This window comes from Botryllus schlosseri, chromosome 11, assembly GCF_051294905.1.
Source record: "Botryllus schlosseri isolate E-star chromosome 11, Bs_hap1, whole genome shotgun sequence".
Lineage (NCBI taxonomy): Eukaryota > Metazoa > Chordata > Ascidiacea > Stolidobranchia > Styelidae > Botryllus > Botryllus schlosseri.
This window is the reverse complement of record NC_137246.1, coordinates 5,271,537-5,291,687: the sequence shown is the minus strand read 5'-3', so window position 1 is coordinate 5,291,687 and position 20,151 is coordinate 5,271,537. Positions and strand designations below refer to the sequence as shown.

The following is a 20,151-nucleotide window of genomic DNA, read 5'->3' as shown; positions in this document are numbered from 1 at the left end:
ATATATTTTGCGCCATTTATGGTGATTTCAGTTGACCCTGTCCATTAGCCTAGCTGTCAAAGCTGTAAAGGAGGACATCTACATCTAGGCGTCCTTGGAGCACATTTTCAATTTCCTGTAAAATGAGGACAAATCCTCCTAAAGGAGGACGTATGGTAACATTAATATTTGGTTATAAATAACCGAAAACAACAACATTTAACGTTAAGGGAATATTCCAGAGTGTAGAGTCGTTCCTTCTGTCGACAGAGAATCAGCATTCGCAGCCTTATGATCGTAGTTTCCATCAGGACCTTCAAATGAAAAAGAGACGGCCACGAGCAAGTATAAAAAATTGACTCTCATTGTAATGATTAGCAGACTGGCACATTGACGGTGATATAAAAGATGCTGTACAATAGCCGTTTTACAAGCATTAACTTGGTCATAATCACGCAGTATGTCAACAGATTGCGCGATGATGGAGTTGGGGAAACATTTTAAGTTACCTTGATTTGCCGTGGGACATGCGGACGAATTCTTTGGCGCCAATACTGAGATGTGCGATCTGGATACCGACTATCACATGACAGATTGTGTTGCTTTGTTTTTTCGCAAGTAGTACATCCTTTTGCGTTGCGAGTATCCGTGTATCCGACTTTTCACTAGTGAAAAACAATGGTTCACTGATGAATAAATTTGACTTTTTAAACCTCTCGGATATTTTCCCAATAAAAGGAAGATGCAAATAAACAGGGCATTTTCACACCAGAGTTCTTATCAAATTCACTTTACGTCAGAGGTCCTCAACTCAGAATGAGTCGCGGGCCACTTTTCAAGTTTCGTAGAGGCCGCAGGCCACATAAATTCAATATCAAGATAAAAATAGGCCACACAGTTGAACAACCACGTTTTAAGACTCTCACGTCGGTACAACGCCGTGCTCTTTGAAATGGGCGACGGGAATATAATTTCCGCAAAAGAAATGTTATTTTTTAAATAAATACAAATGCAACAAAAAAAAATTCTTTCATTCTATTTTGAACTACGAACTATGAGCGACTAAAGAAGCGATATTCGGATTTGCTCAGTGGTGCTGAAACTTTTTTTAGACACGCCCCCTTTATCATGGTGAAAAAGTTAGGGCTCCCTAATCGTCATTTCACAAAATGCAACCGGAACGCTAGCAATCCCAACGGATAGTTTGAGGGCATGGAGATTATGAATGTTAATGAGAGAATTCTCAAATATGCAGAGCAATAACTAAGCAATAAGAGCGTAAAAAAATTTCAGTCGAATGCAGCTTCGCGCCCCCAATCAGATGCTTTCACAACCCCCAGTTTTACACCAGCGGTCGGGAACCCATTGTCATGGTGGTTTCTTTAACACTATTCTTTCGTCACAATCGTCACGCTCGACTCGCCTCATCGGACGGCAGAAGAAGCACGACCACGTTTCTCTCTTTCTTTCGACGGCCATGTAGTAAGCAGGGTCATGACTTGCTCCTCGTTTGGTAGGGCAATGACGTAATGTCTTTTTCATTTACAGTATTTGCAAGCATTTTTTAACGTCTTGTTATAAGTTGGGTTAGTTGATCCGTGCTCACTGTTCGTCAATACAAAGTACCGGAAAGACACTGTCTCTGGATTAGCAAGCTAGTTAAGCATATCTGAAGTCAGTCATACATACTATCAGCCAGATACTCTCGTCCAGCTCGGTCAAAGAGCTGAAACTCGTCCCTCAGGACACCTATGGCTCGCGAGCCATATACGACTCTTTTGGGTATAAGATATGGCTCTTTGCCAAAAATTTAATTTTCAACTGAATTAATCAATATTGCAGCAACCTATTAGTATATTTTCATTACGACCATAATAATTATTCTCGTGACCGTATAAACATGTCTTTTGAGAGGTAAAGACAGTGCCGTCTTCAGGGTTAGGGGCTCGGACCCCCTTTTCAAAATCCACAAATTTAGGTTACTGTCGCCTGGCGACCAATATCACTCGCGAATTCGATGTACCCGACTCGAAATCTTGGATTGCACGATACGTTGATTGACGAAAGAGAATAGCAGACGTGGCGATGCCCATGTGACGACGCAATTATCAAATAAATGCCCACTGTCTTCTGATCTGAGGCGCAAAATGAACTGCCTTGGAAGTGACACTCGCAATTACAAACTCGAATTACAAACAACGCCATAGCTATCCACGTTCTTGATTGGTAAGTCGCTTTGTAGTACCGGCGATAGAATGTAGACGGGTGGCGGTGGCGCCTTATACTTTGAGAATTGAGAAGTCGAGCAGTAGGCCTATTTAGATATTCGGAATCAGTGCGACCATATTATATTAAATTAATATCAGTTAAACTATTATAAATTCCAAGCTATTTACGATGAATTGCGGCATCAATGGTGAAGCTTGACCCGTCTGTGCATAGCCTATCGTTTCAGACTTTATTTTCGAATAAGAATTATGTAAAATTCTTAATTTAGAGAGGAAAATGTTCAAAATTCAGTCATTCATTACCATTCATAGAAAATACCAATAGCAATTGAAGGTTTCACAGTTTTCGGTCACTCATCCTGGCGACAGGTGACGAACTGCCTCACTTGGCTTTCCTGACCCCACGACACTGATGTAACGCACCTTACATTGGGTATATACTGCTCCTGTAGTGACCATGTTTGGCTCCACTTACGCATGTAATCATGGGTTCTCGCATTTAAAAGGAGCATCATTACGAAGTTGCTTTCTCGGAACTCAAGGTTCGCATACTCGAATAAGGTTATACCAGCCAGTGTTGGGATGGCTCGAGTCAGACTCGAGTCACCTTTTTCGGATGACTTGACTTGACTCGAGTGGCTAGGTCAAAATGACTTGACTTGACTCGGCGCATCAGAAATGTGGATTAACTCGTGACTCGGAGCAAAATTCACGAGTCAATTTCAAGTCATCGAATATAATTATAATAATCGGCCTCGATAAAAATCACTGTATCTTGCATTTGTTCGGATTGTTTGCGAAACGCTGGTGTAACTGGTGAGAGCGACCAATCATTCAATGATCGTGCGATTTACTGAGCCCCCATTGTTCTCTCACAAACATATTGACGGATCAGTGGTTCCCCACGTAGGCGATGTCGCCACCCAGAGGGCGATTTGGCAGTCTCGGGGGGGGGGGGGGGCGAAGATAGCGAAGGGGCGGTAGGGGGGCGAAAACGGACGAAGGAGGCGATAGGGGGCGAAAATAACAAAGTGGGCGATAGGGGGGGGGGGATGGCGCGTTAAAACGGTTACATTGGAGTCAATCCGGAGAAATGAAATTTTTTTTAGTCAACTCACGAAAATTAAGCTATAAAAAGTGTAATTTCGAGATCGAGCCGGAAAGTTGACATTTTTTAAGTCAATGATTGCAGTTTGTATGCTCATTTTTCGGTTCCCAATATTTGGGGGGCGATACTCGGTGTGGATCTTGAAAAAGGGGCGATGAGTCGAAAAAGGTTGGGAACCACTGGTTTAGATCGCCCTCAACCGTTGACGAAGGCTCGAATTGTATCATATCAATTTGTTAATGGGTAATGTATTACATCTAATCAATTCGTTTCTCATTCCGTGTTTTGGCTGGTGACTATAAACCAAGGCTATGTAATTATACATACGTAGTTTAGCAGTTTTACTCATATGTGAGCGATACAGCGACTTGACTCGACTTGACTCGAGTCACCTCCAAAATCGATTGACTTGACTTGACTCGAGTCAAAATGTGCAATGACTCGTGACTCGAAGGTAGTTACTTGATCCCAACACTGATACCAGCATTATTAGTACGAGTTTTTACAGAGAAAAGGAGGCGCAAGAGAATGAATCCCATGCAGTGAGATTGTGTAAGTGCTACCATGACGTCACAAATTTGCAATTATGACGTGACAGTTGATTGACATGTATGGCTCTTCGGGAGTTGAAATAGAAAATAAATTGGCCAAAATGGCTCTTCGGACGAAAAAGGTTCCCGACCACTGTTGTATGGGGTGGCCACCAACCCATAAATATTTCATGGGGTGGCTACGTCACCCCGCCACCCGTTAACTCGGCGCCTATGCCCATAGCAATGCAGCGAATATTGCTCTCAGCTCAATTGAGAGAATTCATAGTAGTTTTGGACATGCTTTTGATATTCTTACATTGCGATCGGGGATATAAAAGGAACACCCAGCCACATAGCTACATAGCAAGCAAAATATCTCGTGGCATTGGTGCACTCTATCGCCTGAAGAAGCTGGTTCCAATATCACTTCTCCTACCCGTTTATCATGCGCTCGTCCACTGCCATCTTACATATGGAATAACAGTGTGGGGCTGCTCTTACAAGAAGCATATCAACAAGCTCCAGGTATTACAAAACAAAGCCATTAGGATTATATCTAATATACCGGCACGTAGCAGTGTCAGCCCTGAATTTAGAAAATTGGGCATTCTTGAAATCTCGGATTTGTATGAATTTGAAATTGTAAAAATCATGAAACAATAGAATGAAAGAACATTACCTGACTATTTCGACAACTTTTTTCAATGCCCCAATTCAATTCACCATTATAACACAAGATTCTCACAGAATCAGTCCCTATATAGCGTGCTCTGTCGTGGGCGCGCGTACTTCTAGGTCCGCGGCTCGATAAGTCAAAGTAGACAAGTCAGCATTACTCTTTAAATAAAACAACTAAAACATGACGATACTCGTCCGACGGAGACTAGAGATCGACTGACATCGCGGACGGTGACTGAAAGCCGACTGCACCTCCGACGGTGAGTAAAAGGCGACTGCGCTTCGGACGGTGACAAAATGCCGACTGGCATAAAAGAGTGCAACACAACAAGACGTATTGCAGTAACATAATCAGTGATCATCGAGGGTAATTATAGGTTAATCATGGAGCGGTACGCTACAAGGGCCCCCCTGGTTGGTGAAAGCTTTAGGATATTATGGAAACTAGAGACAACGATTCAACTACTATAAGTGAAGGACTATCAGCATGAAATGGTGGTGATTACCAGTGGCGGCTCGTCCTATAGGGCAACTGGGGCATTGCCCCACCTAAAATTCTGTTCAATAACAGTTCTTTACCATTTATAGACGCACAGCAATCTATATAGACCGAAATCACAGCGAAAATCGTATTCTTCTTGTCCTTTCGCTTGTAAATGCCCATATATAGCGAAGTCTCTGCGAAAATCGAATTCTCTTCCGTGTTTTCGCTTTGCGAATACCTAGCCGGGGCATGCCCCGGTAGCGCTCATAACAAGCTTTCACTGTCTATTCTCTCAAAGCCGCGCACAATAAAGAAACAGTGATTTACTCTCTCCTATTCATAAAATTACCGAGCAACCGGGGCAACATAACCTGGTTGCCCTTAAGGTGTGATGTAACAATCGTATCTATATCTGAACTCGGTTACCGTCATATGCGTTTAGTCGACCTTTGCTGGTATAGGTCGATTTTGATGGTGTTTCACACCATGATAATTCTTGAAACTTGGTATGTCATGTCGTGATGGTGGTATTTAACACTGTCCCAAGTTTCATGGTTTCTACTTAAAGTTTAGGGTAGTAATTCCGTTTCCGAGGTTGAGTGTGTGCTGATCCGTCATGTATCGCAAACAGGTTTTACTCAAAAGCCGGTATTGGTATCCATTGATTTTGACGATGTTCCATACCGAGATCGGTCATGACATTTGGTACGGTAAGTCTTAATGTTAGTATCGAACGCTGTACAAAGTTTCAAGTTTGTCACTGTACTGTGTTAGCGGTAATTTTGTTTCCTAAGTCGAGTGAGAGCTGACTCGTCATTTATCGCAAACATATTTTACGCAAAGCCGGTATTGGTCTCCATTGATTTTAACGATGCTCCTTACCTCGATCCGTCATGAGCTTTTGCATGGTATGTCTTGATTTTAGTATCGAACGCTGTGCCAAGTCTCAAGGTTGGCACTCAATGATTAGGGCAGCAATTTCGTTATCAAGGTCGAGTATGGTAGAGATGTGCGCTGATCTGACACTTAGCCCTAACGCATTGCGGATTTCACGCAAAAGCCGGTGTATCTGTGTTAACGCTAACTGTGTTCCATACTGAGACAGGTGATGAGATGATGATATCATGAAACAGTTTACTAACATCCTCGGTTTGCATTCAAATATTTACTTTTATTTTATATTCTCCAATGTCAATTTCACCGTGAAATTGTGGCCTTCAGGCCATTTGCTTACAATTACAACCCCTGTCAAGCGCGATAGCTGTTTCGTATTCGATGGCGGCTAACAGCTGGTCGCTTGATCAGCCTATTCCTCTGTAAATTTTACGCAAAATTCGGTGTTGGTCTGTTCGTATTAATTTTGACAGTGTACCATACCGAAAACGGTCATGAGGCTACTTCTCGATGATTTCATGTAACAGTGTACCAAGTTTTCGGCTTTCATCCACGTATTTATTCGGTAATATATTTTCCAAAGGCGATTTTGCAGCAGACATATAGACACTATAGACCGTAAGCCGTATGTGTCGTGTGACAGTCTCCAGCCTCAAGGCCAAAATCTCCTATGCTGTACCGGGACCGAATTTCCGAGGCTGCTATCCGTAGTTCTTCAGAATTACGTTTTGGATTCAATATGACATGTCCAATCTATGAGATAACAATTGCGTATGTGTCCGACTCCAAACTCGTTGACCTTTCCAGTTAAGCTTACGCAATCTCACGAGTTATAGTCATTTCCATTTCTGCAGATAATTAGTCAGGTATAGTGCGAACATGAACCGTGTCGAATCTTTGTTCCGTACGCCGTTTACGCAGTTACCCACTGAGCTATATAAACACTGGAGTGCGCTACTCGCGATATTTACGTTGTCACTAGAAACAGTTGCATTGTGGGGGATAGGCTGGACTTTTTAGTACAGGGGCTTATGGAAAAACGTCCAGTTTTAAAATATATTTGATTCGTATTGGGTTTGTAGTATTTTATACGAATGGAGCTTTGAATGAATAATAATCGTAACATTCAGGATTTGTTTCAGCCCAATATCTCGTGTTTATATCTGTGTTATCTGTGTATTTCGACATGTCGAAGATATAAGTGGTTTCGATTGTTCGTGGTAAAATAAGGTTGTCTATGTGTCATCATATGTATTTTTTTGTGGTTATATTCCTGATGTAGATTGCTTTACTCGTTGTATCCAGCATATTTTACGTATACAGAAATAACCAAGCTGTCAAAAGATGTATGCCAGTTCAGTTATCTTTCAGATATATGTATCTATAGGAAGTAAAAGCATCTACGATTGCCAGCTTGAAGTTATTATCGGAGCGTGCCTCAGAATTACCTATCCTGGATTCAAAATCTTCATACTGCAATGGAGCTGATGTGAATGCTGTAACTGCCAGCTACGTGGTGGCTGTGAATATTGCTGATGGAGAAAATTCAGCATCATGGGACATATCAAAAGGCACTGCTGAAATCAATTGAATGCCATTGTGGTTATTCTACGTATTTATTGGTTCAGCGTATTTAAATAAATCCAAAAAAGAGAAAGTAAAGATATGTCTGCTATGTGTAGCGATGGGGTAGTGATTTCTGTAGAAGTGACTGAATGAGTTCATTGAATGAGAGAAACAAGAAATGCATGGGTCCTTATTCAGATGTAGCTAGAATTGCCCAATTCACAGTGAAATTGAGGCTATGTTGGTTACAGCAATCTGTGCACTGTGGGAGTTCATAATAAATATTAATTTTATCGAATCAATACGGCACAAGATACAATCTAAATGGCGTACATGTATTTGATCATAATTACACCTATAGCTACCCATAGACGTGTGTACATGAAGCTTGGCTCGTTTTGCACTTTCATGAAACCAGAAATTAGATTAGATTCAAAACTAACTGGAGATGAGAACATTTCAACTTAGTTTTTCTGCCCACGATACTTGCCTACCCTACTAGATGAAGCACTCGAACCTGGCTTTAGATCAACCATTTCTGCGGTCACACGCAATAACGCACTGTACTGTCTCGTCACACGAAATACCGCGCTGTACTGTCTCGTACAAAAATGCTGAACTTTCGTTTTCGTAAACACCAGCTTCGGTTATGAGAAACGGATTTTTCTATTGAAATAACAACATAAAAAAATAAAAACAGAAATAAATTAATTAATTGTGATCGACTTTACGTCGCCTTCGGCGTAATTAACGGTGATCTGAAAGTCAAATGTGGGATAAGTTAGGGCTTAATATCTGCGAACGAGGTATAATAAACGAACCGATTCTGATCTTAGTTCCAATTTAATGGAATTTCTTCTCTTCTTACGCAGCACAGGCACAGTCACATTGAAGGCCACCCCACTGCGAGGCCTACGGCGACGACGTCGTTTTGGGGCACTGTTCAAGATAAATGAACTAACATATGAGAAATTGTTCACTTGAAGACACATTGATCGACATACCTTGATGTCACGACAACGTTTTTCTACCAAAACGCGTATAAAATAGTAAAGAAAGTGTGTTAGCCGGTGTCTTCTACGGGTTTGAAGTATGTGTTGACTAGACTTGCTCATCCTTGCTCGCTTCTTTGTTTTTTCTTATTATCTGTGAAGATACCAAAAACGGTTAGTACAGAATTAAAATAATGAAAATTCTACGGCATACGAAGAAAGTGGCCTCACCTCATTCAGTGGGTTAGCCGGTGTCTTCCGTGGGTTTGAAGTAAGAGTTGGGTATGTAAATATTCTCTCTGGCGACGCAGGGTTGGCTTTACAGCTTAACGATGGTCGATTCCAGAACCTTTGAATGGAAAAGAAAACAGCCAGGAGCAAGTATGGAATAAAGCGATAGTGACATCTGTGTACAAGAGCACATATCATATAAATTATATATTCACAGTTTACCGCTAAAGGTATTGGACACTGAATGCAGCCTAATGATAAAAGGATGACAGATGTAACAAAATTGTTATCCATCTTCTCAACGACAACATCGGAAAGCGGTAACGAATTGTCATTTTCTTTTTCAACGGAAGGGTGAAGGTAATTCAACAAATGAATCACCTTGAGCCTCATTATTGAACATATGGCAAATGTGTCAATCGCCGTAACAGAACCAGCTTAATGAAATAACATTAATGCCCAATCTGTGCTAGTAGAGAATATATTTAATGGAAGCCTATAAAATACGCATGATCGAAAAAACACCAAAATATGTTCTATAGATAGAACCAACTCTTGGAATTGTTTCAAACATAAAGATTTGAGCTTTCCACATAATTTATATTATCATGACATTACGACTCTAGAGACACAACTATAAGCCCTAGTAATGACCAGAGGTGGTCAGTTAAGAAGTACTTCTACTTAAGTAGGTTTTGCTCACTTGCGCTAATTCTTCAAGTTTTTGATAAAAGTAGCAGGAACATATGTGAAATTATCTTGTTTGATTTAGATATATCTGTTACTTTCTACCCCAGAAGGATAAACTATTAGGTAACCTTTTAAATCTAAAGCCAAAGGTAAACCTAAAAAAAACATCTTACAAGACAAATCGAACGTCTCGCACGCACAAAGCTATAATGAACTCGACCACGGAATTAGCAATTTGAACTTTAGTGTGAGCATCTGGCACCAGAAATATAGAATTATTACTCAACTATGCTGGACAAAACCGTGTGGCCGTCAATTATACATTTCCTTCTAGTCCTACCTCCAACCTTCACGACAATTTTAAGCAAGGATTGAGTGCTAAGCTAGTTATTGGCTGAACTGCCCATACAGAATACAAACAGTGACCTGGCTGGTCAGTGGTCATGCTATTACAGGTATACTGATGAACTGACATGGTGCTGAGACTGCTGATATAGTCTGCTCTGATCATACCAACATCCATATACTTGTGACAAAATGTTCTGGTATAATGACACTTCAACATGGCCTATTCATTAATGCTGTGGCTTATCTGGACATTGATTGACTGTGATGGTCAGGAGATATTAATTATAGAAACTGATTCTTCAAAGATAGTCTTGCTGCCCTGCATATTCTGCCATTCACTCACCGGTGAAATGTTCTTGGATGCCGACGCTTTACCAAAGACTCTTCATCGCTACTACCATCGCTATTACTTCTCATATATGACTCCGTGGATATCTTTTTCTGCCTTTTACTGCACCCATAGGCGCAACAAACACTACCACCAAAACGAGATGTCTTCGACATGTCGAAATACACAGATAACACAGATATAAACACGAGATATTGGGCTGAAACAAATCCTGAATGTTACGATGATTATTCATTCAAAGCTCCATTCGTATAAAATACTACAAACCCAATACGAATCAAATATATTTTAAAACTGGACGTTTTTCCATAAGCGCCTGTACTAAGTCGTCCAGCCTATTCCCCACAATGCAACTGTAACATGGTGACAACGCAAATTTGCTTAGTCGGAGATGGCAGTAGTTCGGGGCTTGCAGTTACCACACTTCAAGTCACAGCTCACCGGCAGACCTCTCGCAGCACATACGTTAAAATCACTGTTGTCGGGAAGTTCATGTTACCGTAGTCCGTACCACTATAGATAACTAAGGTAAACCTTTACCTTAGTTATCTATAGTACCACCAAGTTACTTGTTTACGTTGGAAAACGCCATTGTGACGTCATATTGATAAAAAGTCGCTTGCAGCCCTTGCCCCACCACCCGATATTGTCACGAGCCGCCACTGGTGATTACAGACTAAAATTCCAATACCTAGTACAACTCTAACGGCGAACGAAAGTGGGGTGGGTATGGTGGTAAGATATATGAGCGACAGAGTAATGCCTTAGCGATAAATATACAATTTAAAAGTGTGAAGTAGACACGCTTTATGACATACAAACATACAAAGCAAATAGGTCAATAAGTCTGCGGCGAAACTAATATAAGTGATGACGGAAAAGTGAAGGAGTATCACACTCAATATGCAATTCAAATACTGGTGACAACACAAAATCGTGGGGTACGAATATTACGGCCACATACATATTACCAAAAAGCCTATCGGTTAAGGCGTCATGCGGACAGTTATTCGTTCGAATAATGAAAAACATTTCAGTGCGAATCAAAACTTGATTGGCCAGAATAAACTGGATCGAGTAATCTAGGGTGACCCTCACTGCTGCAAAAACATGAGCGTGTAATTGTGTGATCGTTTGGGACAGTGATTTTTAATTCGAATGAAAATTATCTGGGATCTGCGCAACGTAGAGAAAGAGCGTTTGGATTTACTAACGTAGCCGATACCATCGGAGTGAATAGTGAATAATACTAGAAGAGGGATTCACTAAATGACGAGGCAACACATTCAAGTGCAATGCATATTGCAGAGCTTCGATGGCGAAAAAGTATAGTTGATCGAGTAACGGTTGAGTGAGATTTTTTTTGAATTGCGCGACTACAAACGTCGTCTAATCCTATGGTACGCAAGTAGGTATGGGTTGCGAAAGCGTTTCGGCGCCACCGCCAACAGGAATCGATCTTACTACTATCATGTCGCGTGATGATGAATTCAACACAGTTATGGGATATGCAACGTCTTGTCGTGACTGATGGTGTAAAATAACGATTAAGAATTCATTAGAGTCAACTAAAAAACGGTCAATACGCACGTGGAACAAATGAATGAATATGCAGATATTGCTAGGGGAACGTGTATCAACATCACGGAGCGGAATGGTTCGACAAGTAGGCCTACACTGGCAATGGGTTACCGGAATCTCTGCATTTCGATTGAACTTCGAGCGTTATTAGCATAGCACGTTGACATCGTTGCACGAATCAACTCTGTCGCGCTCCATATTTCGAAAATCGTGTCGTTAAGGTCCGTGAGAAGTCTAGTAGATTCTCGGATGCGTGAGCGGGTAATGTAGAACAGAACGTCGAAAGCGTCTGCCACATAATACTAAGACGAAGAGCGTTTTCATTCGGAATATGCCTATCAAGGTGATAGGTTAGTTGCAAGTCGTCGCTCGACAAGACTGAGTGAAGGGTGATTTGCGTTTGAGCGCATTTCCCGCTGGTCCTGTCGAGGTGATTCTATTCGGTTCAGTTCGTGGTCCCATCAGGAATAATGGTTCCGTCGGTTTCGTGTAGTTTCGTTCCGCGCATCTTTCGTTCTACATTTGGGATGCGTAGCGAGACAGCATAGCTGTTTCTATATCTACGTAGAAAAACGAGTATATCGGTGTCGGGCGATCGGAGATATGAAGTCGCGAAGAGAATTCAGTGTACGTGGTCGCTATGCTAAGGCTCGGTCATGTCGTCGTCGTGCTGCAAACATGCAAGTCCGCAATCGATGAAGGAAATTGTACTCGGTGGTGAAGTCTTCAGCATGCAAATTCGAATTCTGGAGTCTTGAATTGGACGAATTGTCGGCGGTATGGCGACCTCAATCAAAACTAAACTGACACAGATGTTGAGTGACATCGGGTCGAATCGTCGTACCAAAGCAAGTACGTGTGGAAAGGTCCGAATTCCATGTCGTTGAAATCTCGCATCCATGAAAACAAACTAACGATTCCTATGTAGCTAGTGCAAATCTCGTTTTCGCATATCGTGAGTTCATCGCTTTCTATCATTGATCCTGGTCGAGTTTGCGGTATTGCATTTCCAATAACATCACGTCGGCTATCACGTTGAACAGCGAAATCACGTCGGCTAGAATATCACGCTAACTATCGCGTAGGCTGGCACATCACGTCGGGGTCGCCAAAATATAGCGTGCTCTGTCGTGGGCGCGCGTTCTTCTAGGTCCGCGGCTCGATAAGTCAAAGTAGACAAGTCAGCATTACTCTTTTAATAAAACAACTAAAACATGACGATACTCGTCCGACGGAGACTAGAGATCGACTGACATCGCGGACGGTGACTGAAAGCCGACTGCACCTCCGACGGTGAGTAAAAGGCGACTGCGCTTCGGACGGTGACAAAATGCCGACTGGCATAAAAGAGTGCAACACAACAAGACGTAGCAGTAACATAATCAGTGATCATCGGGGGTAATTATAGGTTAATCATGGAGCGGTACGCTACACCTATTTGTTAAATTGAATTCATCAAGACTGTCAAGAAATTCCCTATCTTGTATAGGTGTGAAATTTTGGAACAATGTACCAACTTTCTACCGTACTCTTCCTTATCATACATTTAAAGCTCGCTATTGCAAATTTATATTATCCAAGTACTAAGAAGAACATATCTCATGACCTCAATGATGTTGTTTGTTGTTTCGATTCATTTAATATGCTACAATAATATTACCACTGTGTACATCGGTCAAATTGTTATTTTCTGATCACACCGTTAACTATGGTAACCGCCCTTCACTAGTGTTGCTGTCTTTTATTTACTTTTGTTTATTTCGTTACTCTTTGCGGTGCTACTCGACTGAGAGAAGAAATTGATCCATATTATAATTGATACTGCCAATATGCTTGGGTGACTCCGGCCTAGAAGACTTCGGTCATATCGGGTCTCCCAGTCTATACCGTGTAAATTATAGTTAGGAAAATTTAAAAAATGTATACTATTGGACGTGAATGTTTGTGGACATTGCCTTTACTATATTTCATGGTTGACGAATAAAAGAACTCTCTCTCTCTCTCTCTCATTGATGTTTTTGGATTCGTGGGTGTAAATTAGCACGCTGGTATAGTGTAATGTACAGTACAGTAATGTACAGTGGTTCCCAACCTTTTTAGACACGCCCCCCTTCATGATAGTGAAAAATTTCCCGCCCCCCTTATCGTCTTATCACAAAATCCAACTGAGATGCTAGCAACCTCACCAGATTGTTTGATGGCATGGAAGGTTATGTCTGTTGATGAGAGAATTAAAAAATAGGAATTTCGGTCTACATATAGAAAAACACGCGTGAATTGGAGGTCAATCGCGCAGAGCGCGAAAACTTTTTTCAGTTGACCGCTTCTTCGCGCCTCCCAGGTTGGGAACCACTGGTGTAATCCATCTTATTTACATATTGTTTTTATGAGTTGAGAATTGAAATTAGAATAGGACTCAATAATGATAAATGCAATTTCATTTTAAGCCGAAGGTACATTAACACATGATACCATAATATCTATAGCACGAAGATCTTTCGCACAATACAAAAACGCCATTTATTTTAACGGATCTTTCGATATCGTCAATCTTGATTTGTGGTATTTTCTTCTTTGATAGTGGTGAGTTGTATGTCCACTCCCGGATGCACAGTGGAATTGTTGGTTGGTAGCTCCACTTTGCATTTCCCGAATACCCGTTTGAAGCTTTTCTTCGTTGCTTTCCAGATGGCTTCCGAACCCAAATTGTAGAGAATTGGATTGAGTGATTCGGTCAAATTCAACACCCCACGTTGCGCTACATATGCTACAGCGTACGCACGATAACCTTCGATTGCCCCAATCATGGCAAGAACACGACAAATAATCTTGGGGGTATAGCCAACGAGAAACGAGGCCATTATTAAACCTAGTTGGATCAACGCTTTTCGGTCCTCTTGTCTAGACTCTCTGTGGCCTGTCATTCCCTGCCGTTTTAACTTCTGATTGAGAAGTGACACCATGATAGAAATGCAGCAGGTCACGATCAGTGACATCGGAACTAAATTCAACACTACATCAGCCATCAAATTGACAATATGAAAAACCCATTCCAATTCTTTGGGGAATTGGCAGATCGTATGTCCGCCGTCTGAAAGAATAACATCTAAATAAATAGCCGGTATCGGCATGACCAATGCAGTTGTTAGTATCGAAACGGAACCAACTATTACTTTTGCTCTTTTTGTCGTCATTGCTCCCATTGCCTTTATAGGTCGAAGTATCGCGTGCAGCCTCCACAAAGAAAGAGCAAGCACAAGCTGAATCGTGACAGCCGATGTGACTGTCAAGACACCACTGAGAGTTTTGCACACAAATCTGTTCCAAGGATATTCCTTCATACAGCCGTAATCCAGTGCTTGTTTGATTATCAGAGGCGATGCGATAGCGGAGAGAATATCAGAGCTGCACAAGCCGGCAATAAACACATTTAGAGGGGTTTGTTTCATTCCACAAAGAACTCCCAGGATAATAACGTTGGAGAAGATTGAAAATATATACATGATGGTGAATGTCGTGAAAATGGTAAGTATTTCATTTTCCGAAAACGCATGAGTAATGTTCGGTCCCTCAGTTCTCACGAAAAGATGTGGCGTTGGAGATACAAGCTCGATGCTTGTGCTGTTCATGATCAGAACAGAAATTTGCGAATCTCAATTCCCTAAGCGGAAGTTAAAATATATGATTTATGGGTATCGATCTGAGATGAAAAACAAAGATCCAGTGGGGGGCTACTTATGTTGGGGAAAGGATTGAAACGTATATGAACTTAGGAATACGAGCATGTGTATGCTCGACATGATTGTTCTGAAGATCGGCACCGGCCGTCACTATGCTTTCGAAGCGCCTGGTGATGTTGCCTATTGGTTTTCACACTCGCGGTCCACTTCCCAGTTTAAAAATCTCCCGTGGACCCGTTCTCAAAGTTCTGCTGGAGCTAGACAGAAAACTATGCCGGTGTGACATAATGTGATGATTGAACGGTTGAGCAGTTGAGATTTCATTAGGAAATCTCCAAGACTGCAAATAACGAATACATTCAGTTCCTACGCAGTCACATTATAACCATCCAACTGAATGTATTTCCCTCTTGTCACCATTAGGAACAAGTTCGCGACCTTGACACCACATTCCAAGAAGGCAAAAAATCTCATAATCAGTTCGGATTTTTCTGGAAAAATGGAGCAAAAATTATCGTCACTGCCCAACAAGGACTGGCTTCAATTGTCAGTATCTTATGAAAAAAAATCTCCACACGACAGTGATAAGTGTGGAAAGTGATTGAATCTGGCAAAATATGTCGGTGACAACAGAGAAGGGCTTGTGAAGCAACAGGTGTGTAACTAGCATTCCAGAAGTATGCACTGGACCAGTGCTTTTCAACCTTTTTGAGCTCCATTCGCACTTTTTTTGTGAAATAAATTTCATTCGCACAAACTAATCGAAAATTATTATACAAAAAGATGAAAATAGGCCTACTCAACATTTTGTTCAGATGTGCAAGAAATTGGATAAGTACGTAGCTTAAGTTATCAAATGTTTCATTGAAAAGGCAACTTTTTCGCTCGTTTTACTTGCAATTATTTCAATACAACCCTTCTCGACCAAACAATGCTGTTCGTAATTTGTACAAGAACTTCTACTAGTGCTTGGATGGCCAGGTCTTAAAATCTGTTCTGCACTCCTATCCAAAATACAGCGTATTTTTCGCGAGTGAAAAATGCTTGCTGGCAGAAATCGTTTTTGAGAGCTGACACAAAGGTCCCGCGAAGCTCCAGTTTGTCGAAAGGATGAAAAACCCACATGTTTGTATTGAGGCTTTTGTTATGTTCTTGATCTTGGTTGAACAATAACTCAATGCGACGAGGTTGCAATATGAAATCAGTATATTAAACACCAGAATACTTTAGGCAGCGACACGATCCAGAGTGCAGTTAAATGAAAAGACCACGAGACAACAGCACACAGGGTATAAATACAAGCATGACACACGAGGAAATAATGATTGGCTGTAATTACTAATCCTATAGAAAGAAAGAGCTGTACGACACCGAACGTAAATGCACGAACATAACAGTCCTCCCCTGTAAGTTGGAGGGTTGCCCACATTCACGTAGGTCTATAGAAATCGGTGGGTTTCCTATTTCTAAGGGGATAACGTCTACCCGACGTACGGGCAGGACTAGCTGCAGGACCTTGTGCCCTGCTCCTAACCAATGGTTGCTCAGCTTGCGACTGCGGAGGCTGAGCAACTTCCTGTGTGGCTGTATTATTATGGCCAGCTGAAATCAAGCGTGGTTGGAGTTGGTTTTTGTGCCTCCTCCAATACCCATGATCCGTTTTTATAATGTACACAACACGCCCCAGTATTTCCGTCACTACGCCAGCAACCCACTTTGGTCCGCTTCGGTAACTTCGAGCGTAAACCGAGGAACCAATCTCGAAATGAGTGACTGATTGTCCACGCGTAACGGGTTTAGATTTGTCGAAGGGAGAGCACAAACTTAACAAATTGCGCGGCTGCCGACCATGTAAGATCTCATCAGGCGTTTTCCAGTCTATGCCCGGGTGCGGTGCACATCGGTACGTAGCGAGAAGTGTTTGGATCGCGACGTTGAGATCTTTTCCCCCGTCGCAATTTTTTATTAATCAAGCTTTCAAAGTCTGGACGAAACGCTCCGCTTCCCCGTTCGAGGCAGGGTGAAAAGACGGTGATACGATATGGCTGATTGCCAAATTAGAGCAAAACGTATCGAATTCATTCGATGTGAATTGCGGCCCGCCATCCGTGACAATTGTTAAGGCTAATTCACACATGCACGGTTCCCGGCCACGATTTTTGCCGTACGGTTTTCCATCGTACGGTCGTACGGCCGACTTGCCGTGGAAATGTTCACACATGCACGATTCGTTCACGGCGGCTGTCGCCACGGCTATCGCACGGTTGATTTCTTCGCTTTTTTGCTGCCGTACGGAAAGTTGGATCAAACGAACTTTCCGTGGCTATCGTTGCTGCCGTGAGCTCAGTCGAAAGTGTGGTCCTATGGATTTAGCAGCTTGTCGAGATGAATGTATTGAATAATTATCGAAGGAGAGTGCTTCTATGTTGTGTTCAGGGTGTATATTGGTTGTACGAAGAAAATGTGATATGAGAAGGTGAGTTTACCGGTAGGATGTGTAGATACGTACCAGACGGCATGCCGGTATGATGGTACTGCCATGCAGTAATCTGCACTCTGCAGCAGTAATCAGTCGTTTTGTTATGTATGCTCGCCAGTTGTGGTTATTCAATATTACTATGCGATGATTGTTTTGCGTCTGGCAACGATATTGCGATCAGGCTGACTCAGTTGCACGTGTTTCTACAGCAGTCTGTTTTCTGCATACCTGATAAATCACTGCTGGTGATCACAGGGCTGCCTGCTATTCACTTATTCTAGTTCAATGTGTGCGTCTGATTGAAGGACTGCTACAAGTCATTTCATAACCTTGTTATCCTTGTATATACGAAGTTGATGTTAATATTTGCATTTGACATTTTAACCTAGAATTCCATGTCCTGTGTTGTGATTATCATGTAGCAAATGAGTACCTATAGTTAGTTGATAGAAGCTGGTAATTCATTCCTGCAACACTATTTCATTTTATCAACTAAATGAGTTCAGATTCATATTATATTTATGCATGCATTTTTACTACATAATGGTGTCTTTTCAATCTTACTACATCTGTTTACAGAAATTGTACTCTATAATCCTTTCCACTAGTAAAAAATCAGGCAGTTGTTGATGCCAGCCTACATCAACATCAATTGCTGATGTACTGCAAACATCTGGTATGTCCATTTCCATTCATTTCTAATATTCATTTTAGTATTGCTGCTGTAATTTCATTCATTGGGGCAAGTGAAAACTCCATGGTCGACTTCGAGGAGCAATTTTTGGGAAAGGGGGAAACATATTCATTTACTCCTAGTTCATATGCTGCATTTGCACAAGATAGGACGTCATGCTAGCAGAAAATGTTTCTCGCATCCAATGCAGAGAATAGGTCGTGATAAAGTATAAATTTTTAGCTTCTTTGTTGACCATACTCATCTGTGTATCACTGTTGCCAACCTGCAGATATTGGAAAAGTTCACTACTCTGATAGTTTGATTACTGCAGCAGAATAAGTTGAAGCAATGATTGGTTAAAGTGACAACATCAGATATTGTGAATTGTGGTGAATCTTTGCATGAAGTGATATTCCTTATGGCATATTAAATTTCAAAGGCATTGTTGCTGTAAAATAAGCTTTCAAATGTTTTAATATTGGGATCTAGAAACCACTGCCAGAGACAAATGATGTGAAACCAGCTGATGTGTAAACTAGCACTGCTACGTCATCTCTTGCATCCACCAACAACGCGTCATTGAACTCTACAATTGGCAGACAATTAGGATACCAGGGAAGAGCGAAGATACTATGATGACAGACATTTGATGCAGGTAGGTGAAGCTGTGATGTATGACTTGTCACGCTATGCATGTAACATATAAAATATAAATTATATCTTATTCAGGGTGGGATGATGAAGTTTCTACAGAAGAGCACTGACCAGTTTCCTGCACCCTGGACTAATATGATCAATGATCATTTTGCGAACTTTATGGCGGCACAGTTGTGAGTCAACGGAGGCTGTGTGTGCCGCTGCAATAATGAAGGACATTATGCAAACTTTTCCAAGTTTATGATCACAAGAACCAGTTGAAAACTAGCACTGTTATTTCATGCATACTGTTTTGTCTATTATGATTATTACTGCATTGATTTAATTGGTACCATTGTATTGCATATTATTCTTGTTTCTTTCTTCAAATGTATGCATTCTCTATTTGCAAATGTTGCTTTCAAGTGTAATCATTTCATTTTATTGTTCATGATTTCTTTGCATAACATGATTGAAAATTCAATTCTGTATTGTAAGGCACACTTGATTTCTTGGAATGATCAGGAATATGTGAATATTTATCCAAGGTGGTCAGAATATTCAACGTTGCTACTCATACAAAAGTATTGCTGTAAAGTTTTACTCGCCTTCAAGTAGAATAAGCAATTTCAGAGAGATGTGGAAACTACTTCCAAGTGTAGAAAATGAAGAAATGAAAGGTGATCAAGTAGTTTTAAATAGTTTCAGCAGAGGTGGTCACTTTTAAATTGCAGGGTTCATCTTTGGGACTATCGCAAACTCACCTGTGACACTACAAATAGGTGCAAATATTCCAAAGTGCAAAAAGTAGGTTAGCTATGTTGTTGCGTGGAAGTGATATAAAACACAACCTAGACAAAACTTATTAGTACTACTTACTAACCACCTGGGCTTTATATAGGCCTGTCATATTTCAATATGTTGAAAAGAGGCATAGCAAACTGGAATGGAATCAAGGTGTACCGCTTGCAACCGTGGTTGATCGACCGCGGCAGTGTGAATATACGTCCGGTTGGTCG

General features: G+C 41.3%; 1 protein-coding gene and 2 long non-coding RNA genes across 5 annotated transcripts; 1 reads left to right on the top strand and 2 right to left on the bottom strand.

Annotated features, from left to right (window-relative positions):
- Positions 1-8,156: 8,156 nt before the first annotated feature.
- Positions 8,157-9,377, bottom strand: LOC145450855 (uncharacterized). 3 transcript variants are annotated; one of them, XR_013918612.1, is made up of 4 exons: positions 8,694-9,377; positions 8,475-8,616; positions 8,292-8,409; positions 8,157-8,228 (listed from the first exon to the last, which is right to left on the bottom strand). It is a non-coding gene; the product is annotated as an uncharacterized LOC145450855 (long non-coding RNA). The 3 variants fall into 3 exon arrangements; XR_013918611.1 differs by having other exon boundaries at positions 8,157-8,409; XR_013918610.1 differs by having other exon boundaries at positions 8,157-8,616.
- A 4,830-nt stretch (positions 9,378-14,207) lies between these two features.
- On the bottom strand, positions 14,208-15,110 carry LOC145449956 (somatostatin receptor type 1-like). Its single transcript, XM_080328397.1, has one exon. It carries the CDS (start codon positions 15,108-15,110, stop codon positions 14,208-14,210), a length of 903 nt encoding a protein of 300 aa, XP_080184523.1.
- A 2,734-nt stretch (positions 15,111-17,844) lies between these two features.
- On the top strand, positions 17,845-19,616 carry LOC145450980 (uncharacterized). The gene is made up of 3 exons (XR_013918657.1): positions 17,845-18,496; positions 18,986-19,151; positions 19,226-19,616. It is a non-coding gene; the product is annotated as an uncharacterized LOC145450980 (long non-coding RNA).
- The last annotated feature ends 535 nt before the right edge of the window (positions 19,617-20,151 follow it).

What these genes read in the sequence shown, in the direction of transcription:
- LOC145449956 (XM_080328397.1), bottom strand. Translation starts at nt 15,110, where the DNA reads ATGAAACAAACCCCTCTAAATGTGTTTATTGCCGGCTTGTGCAGCTCT.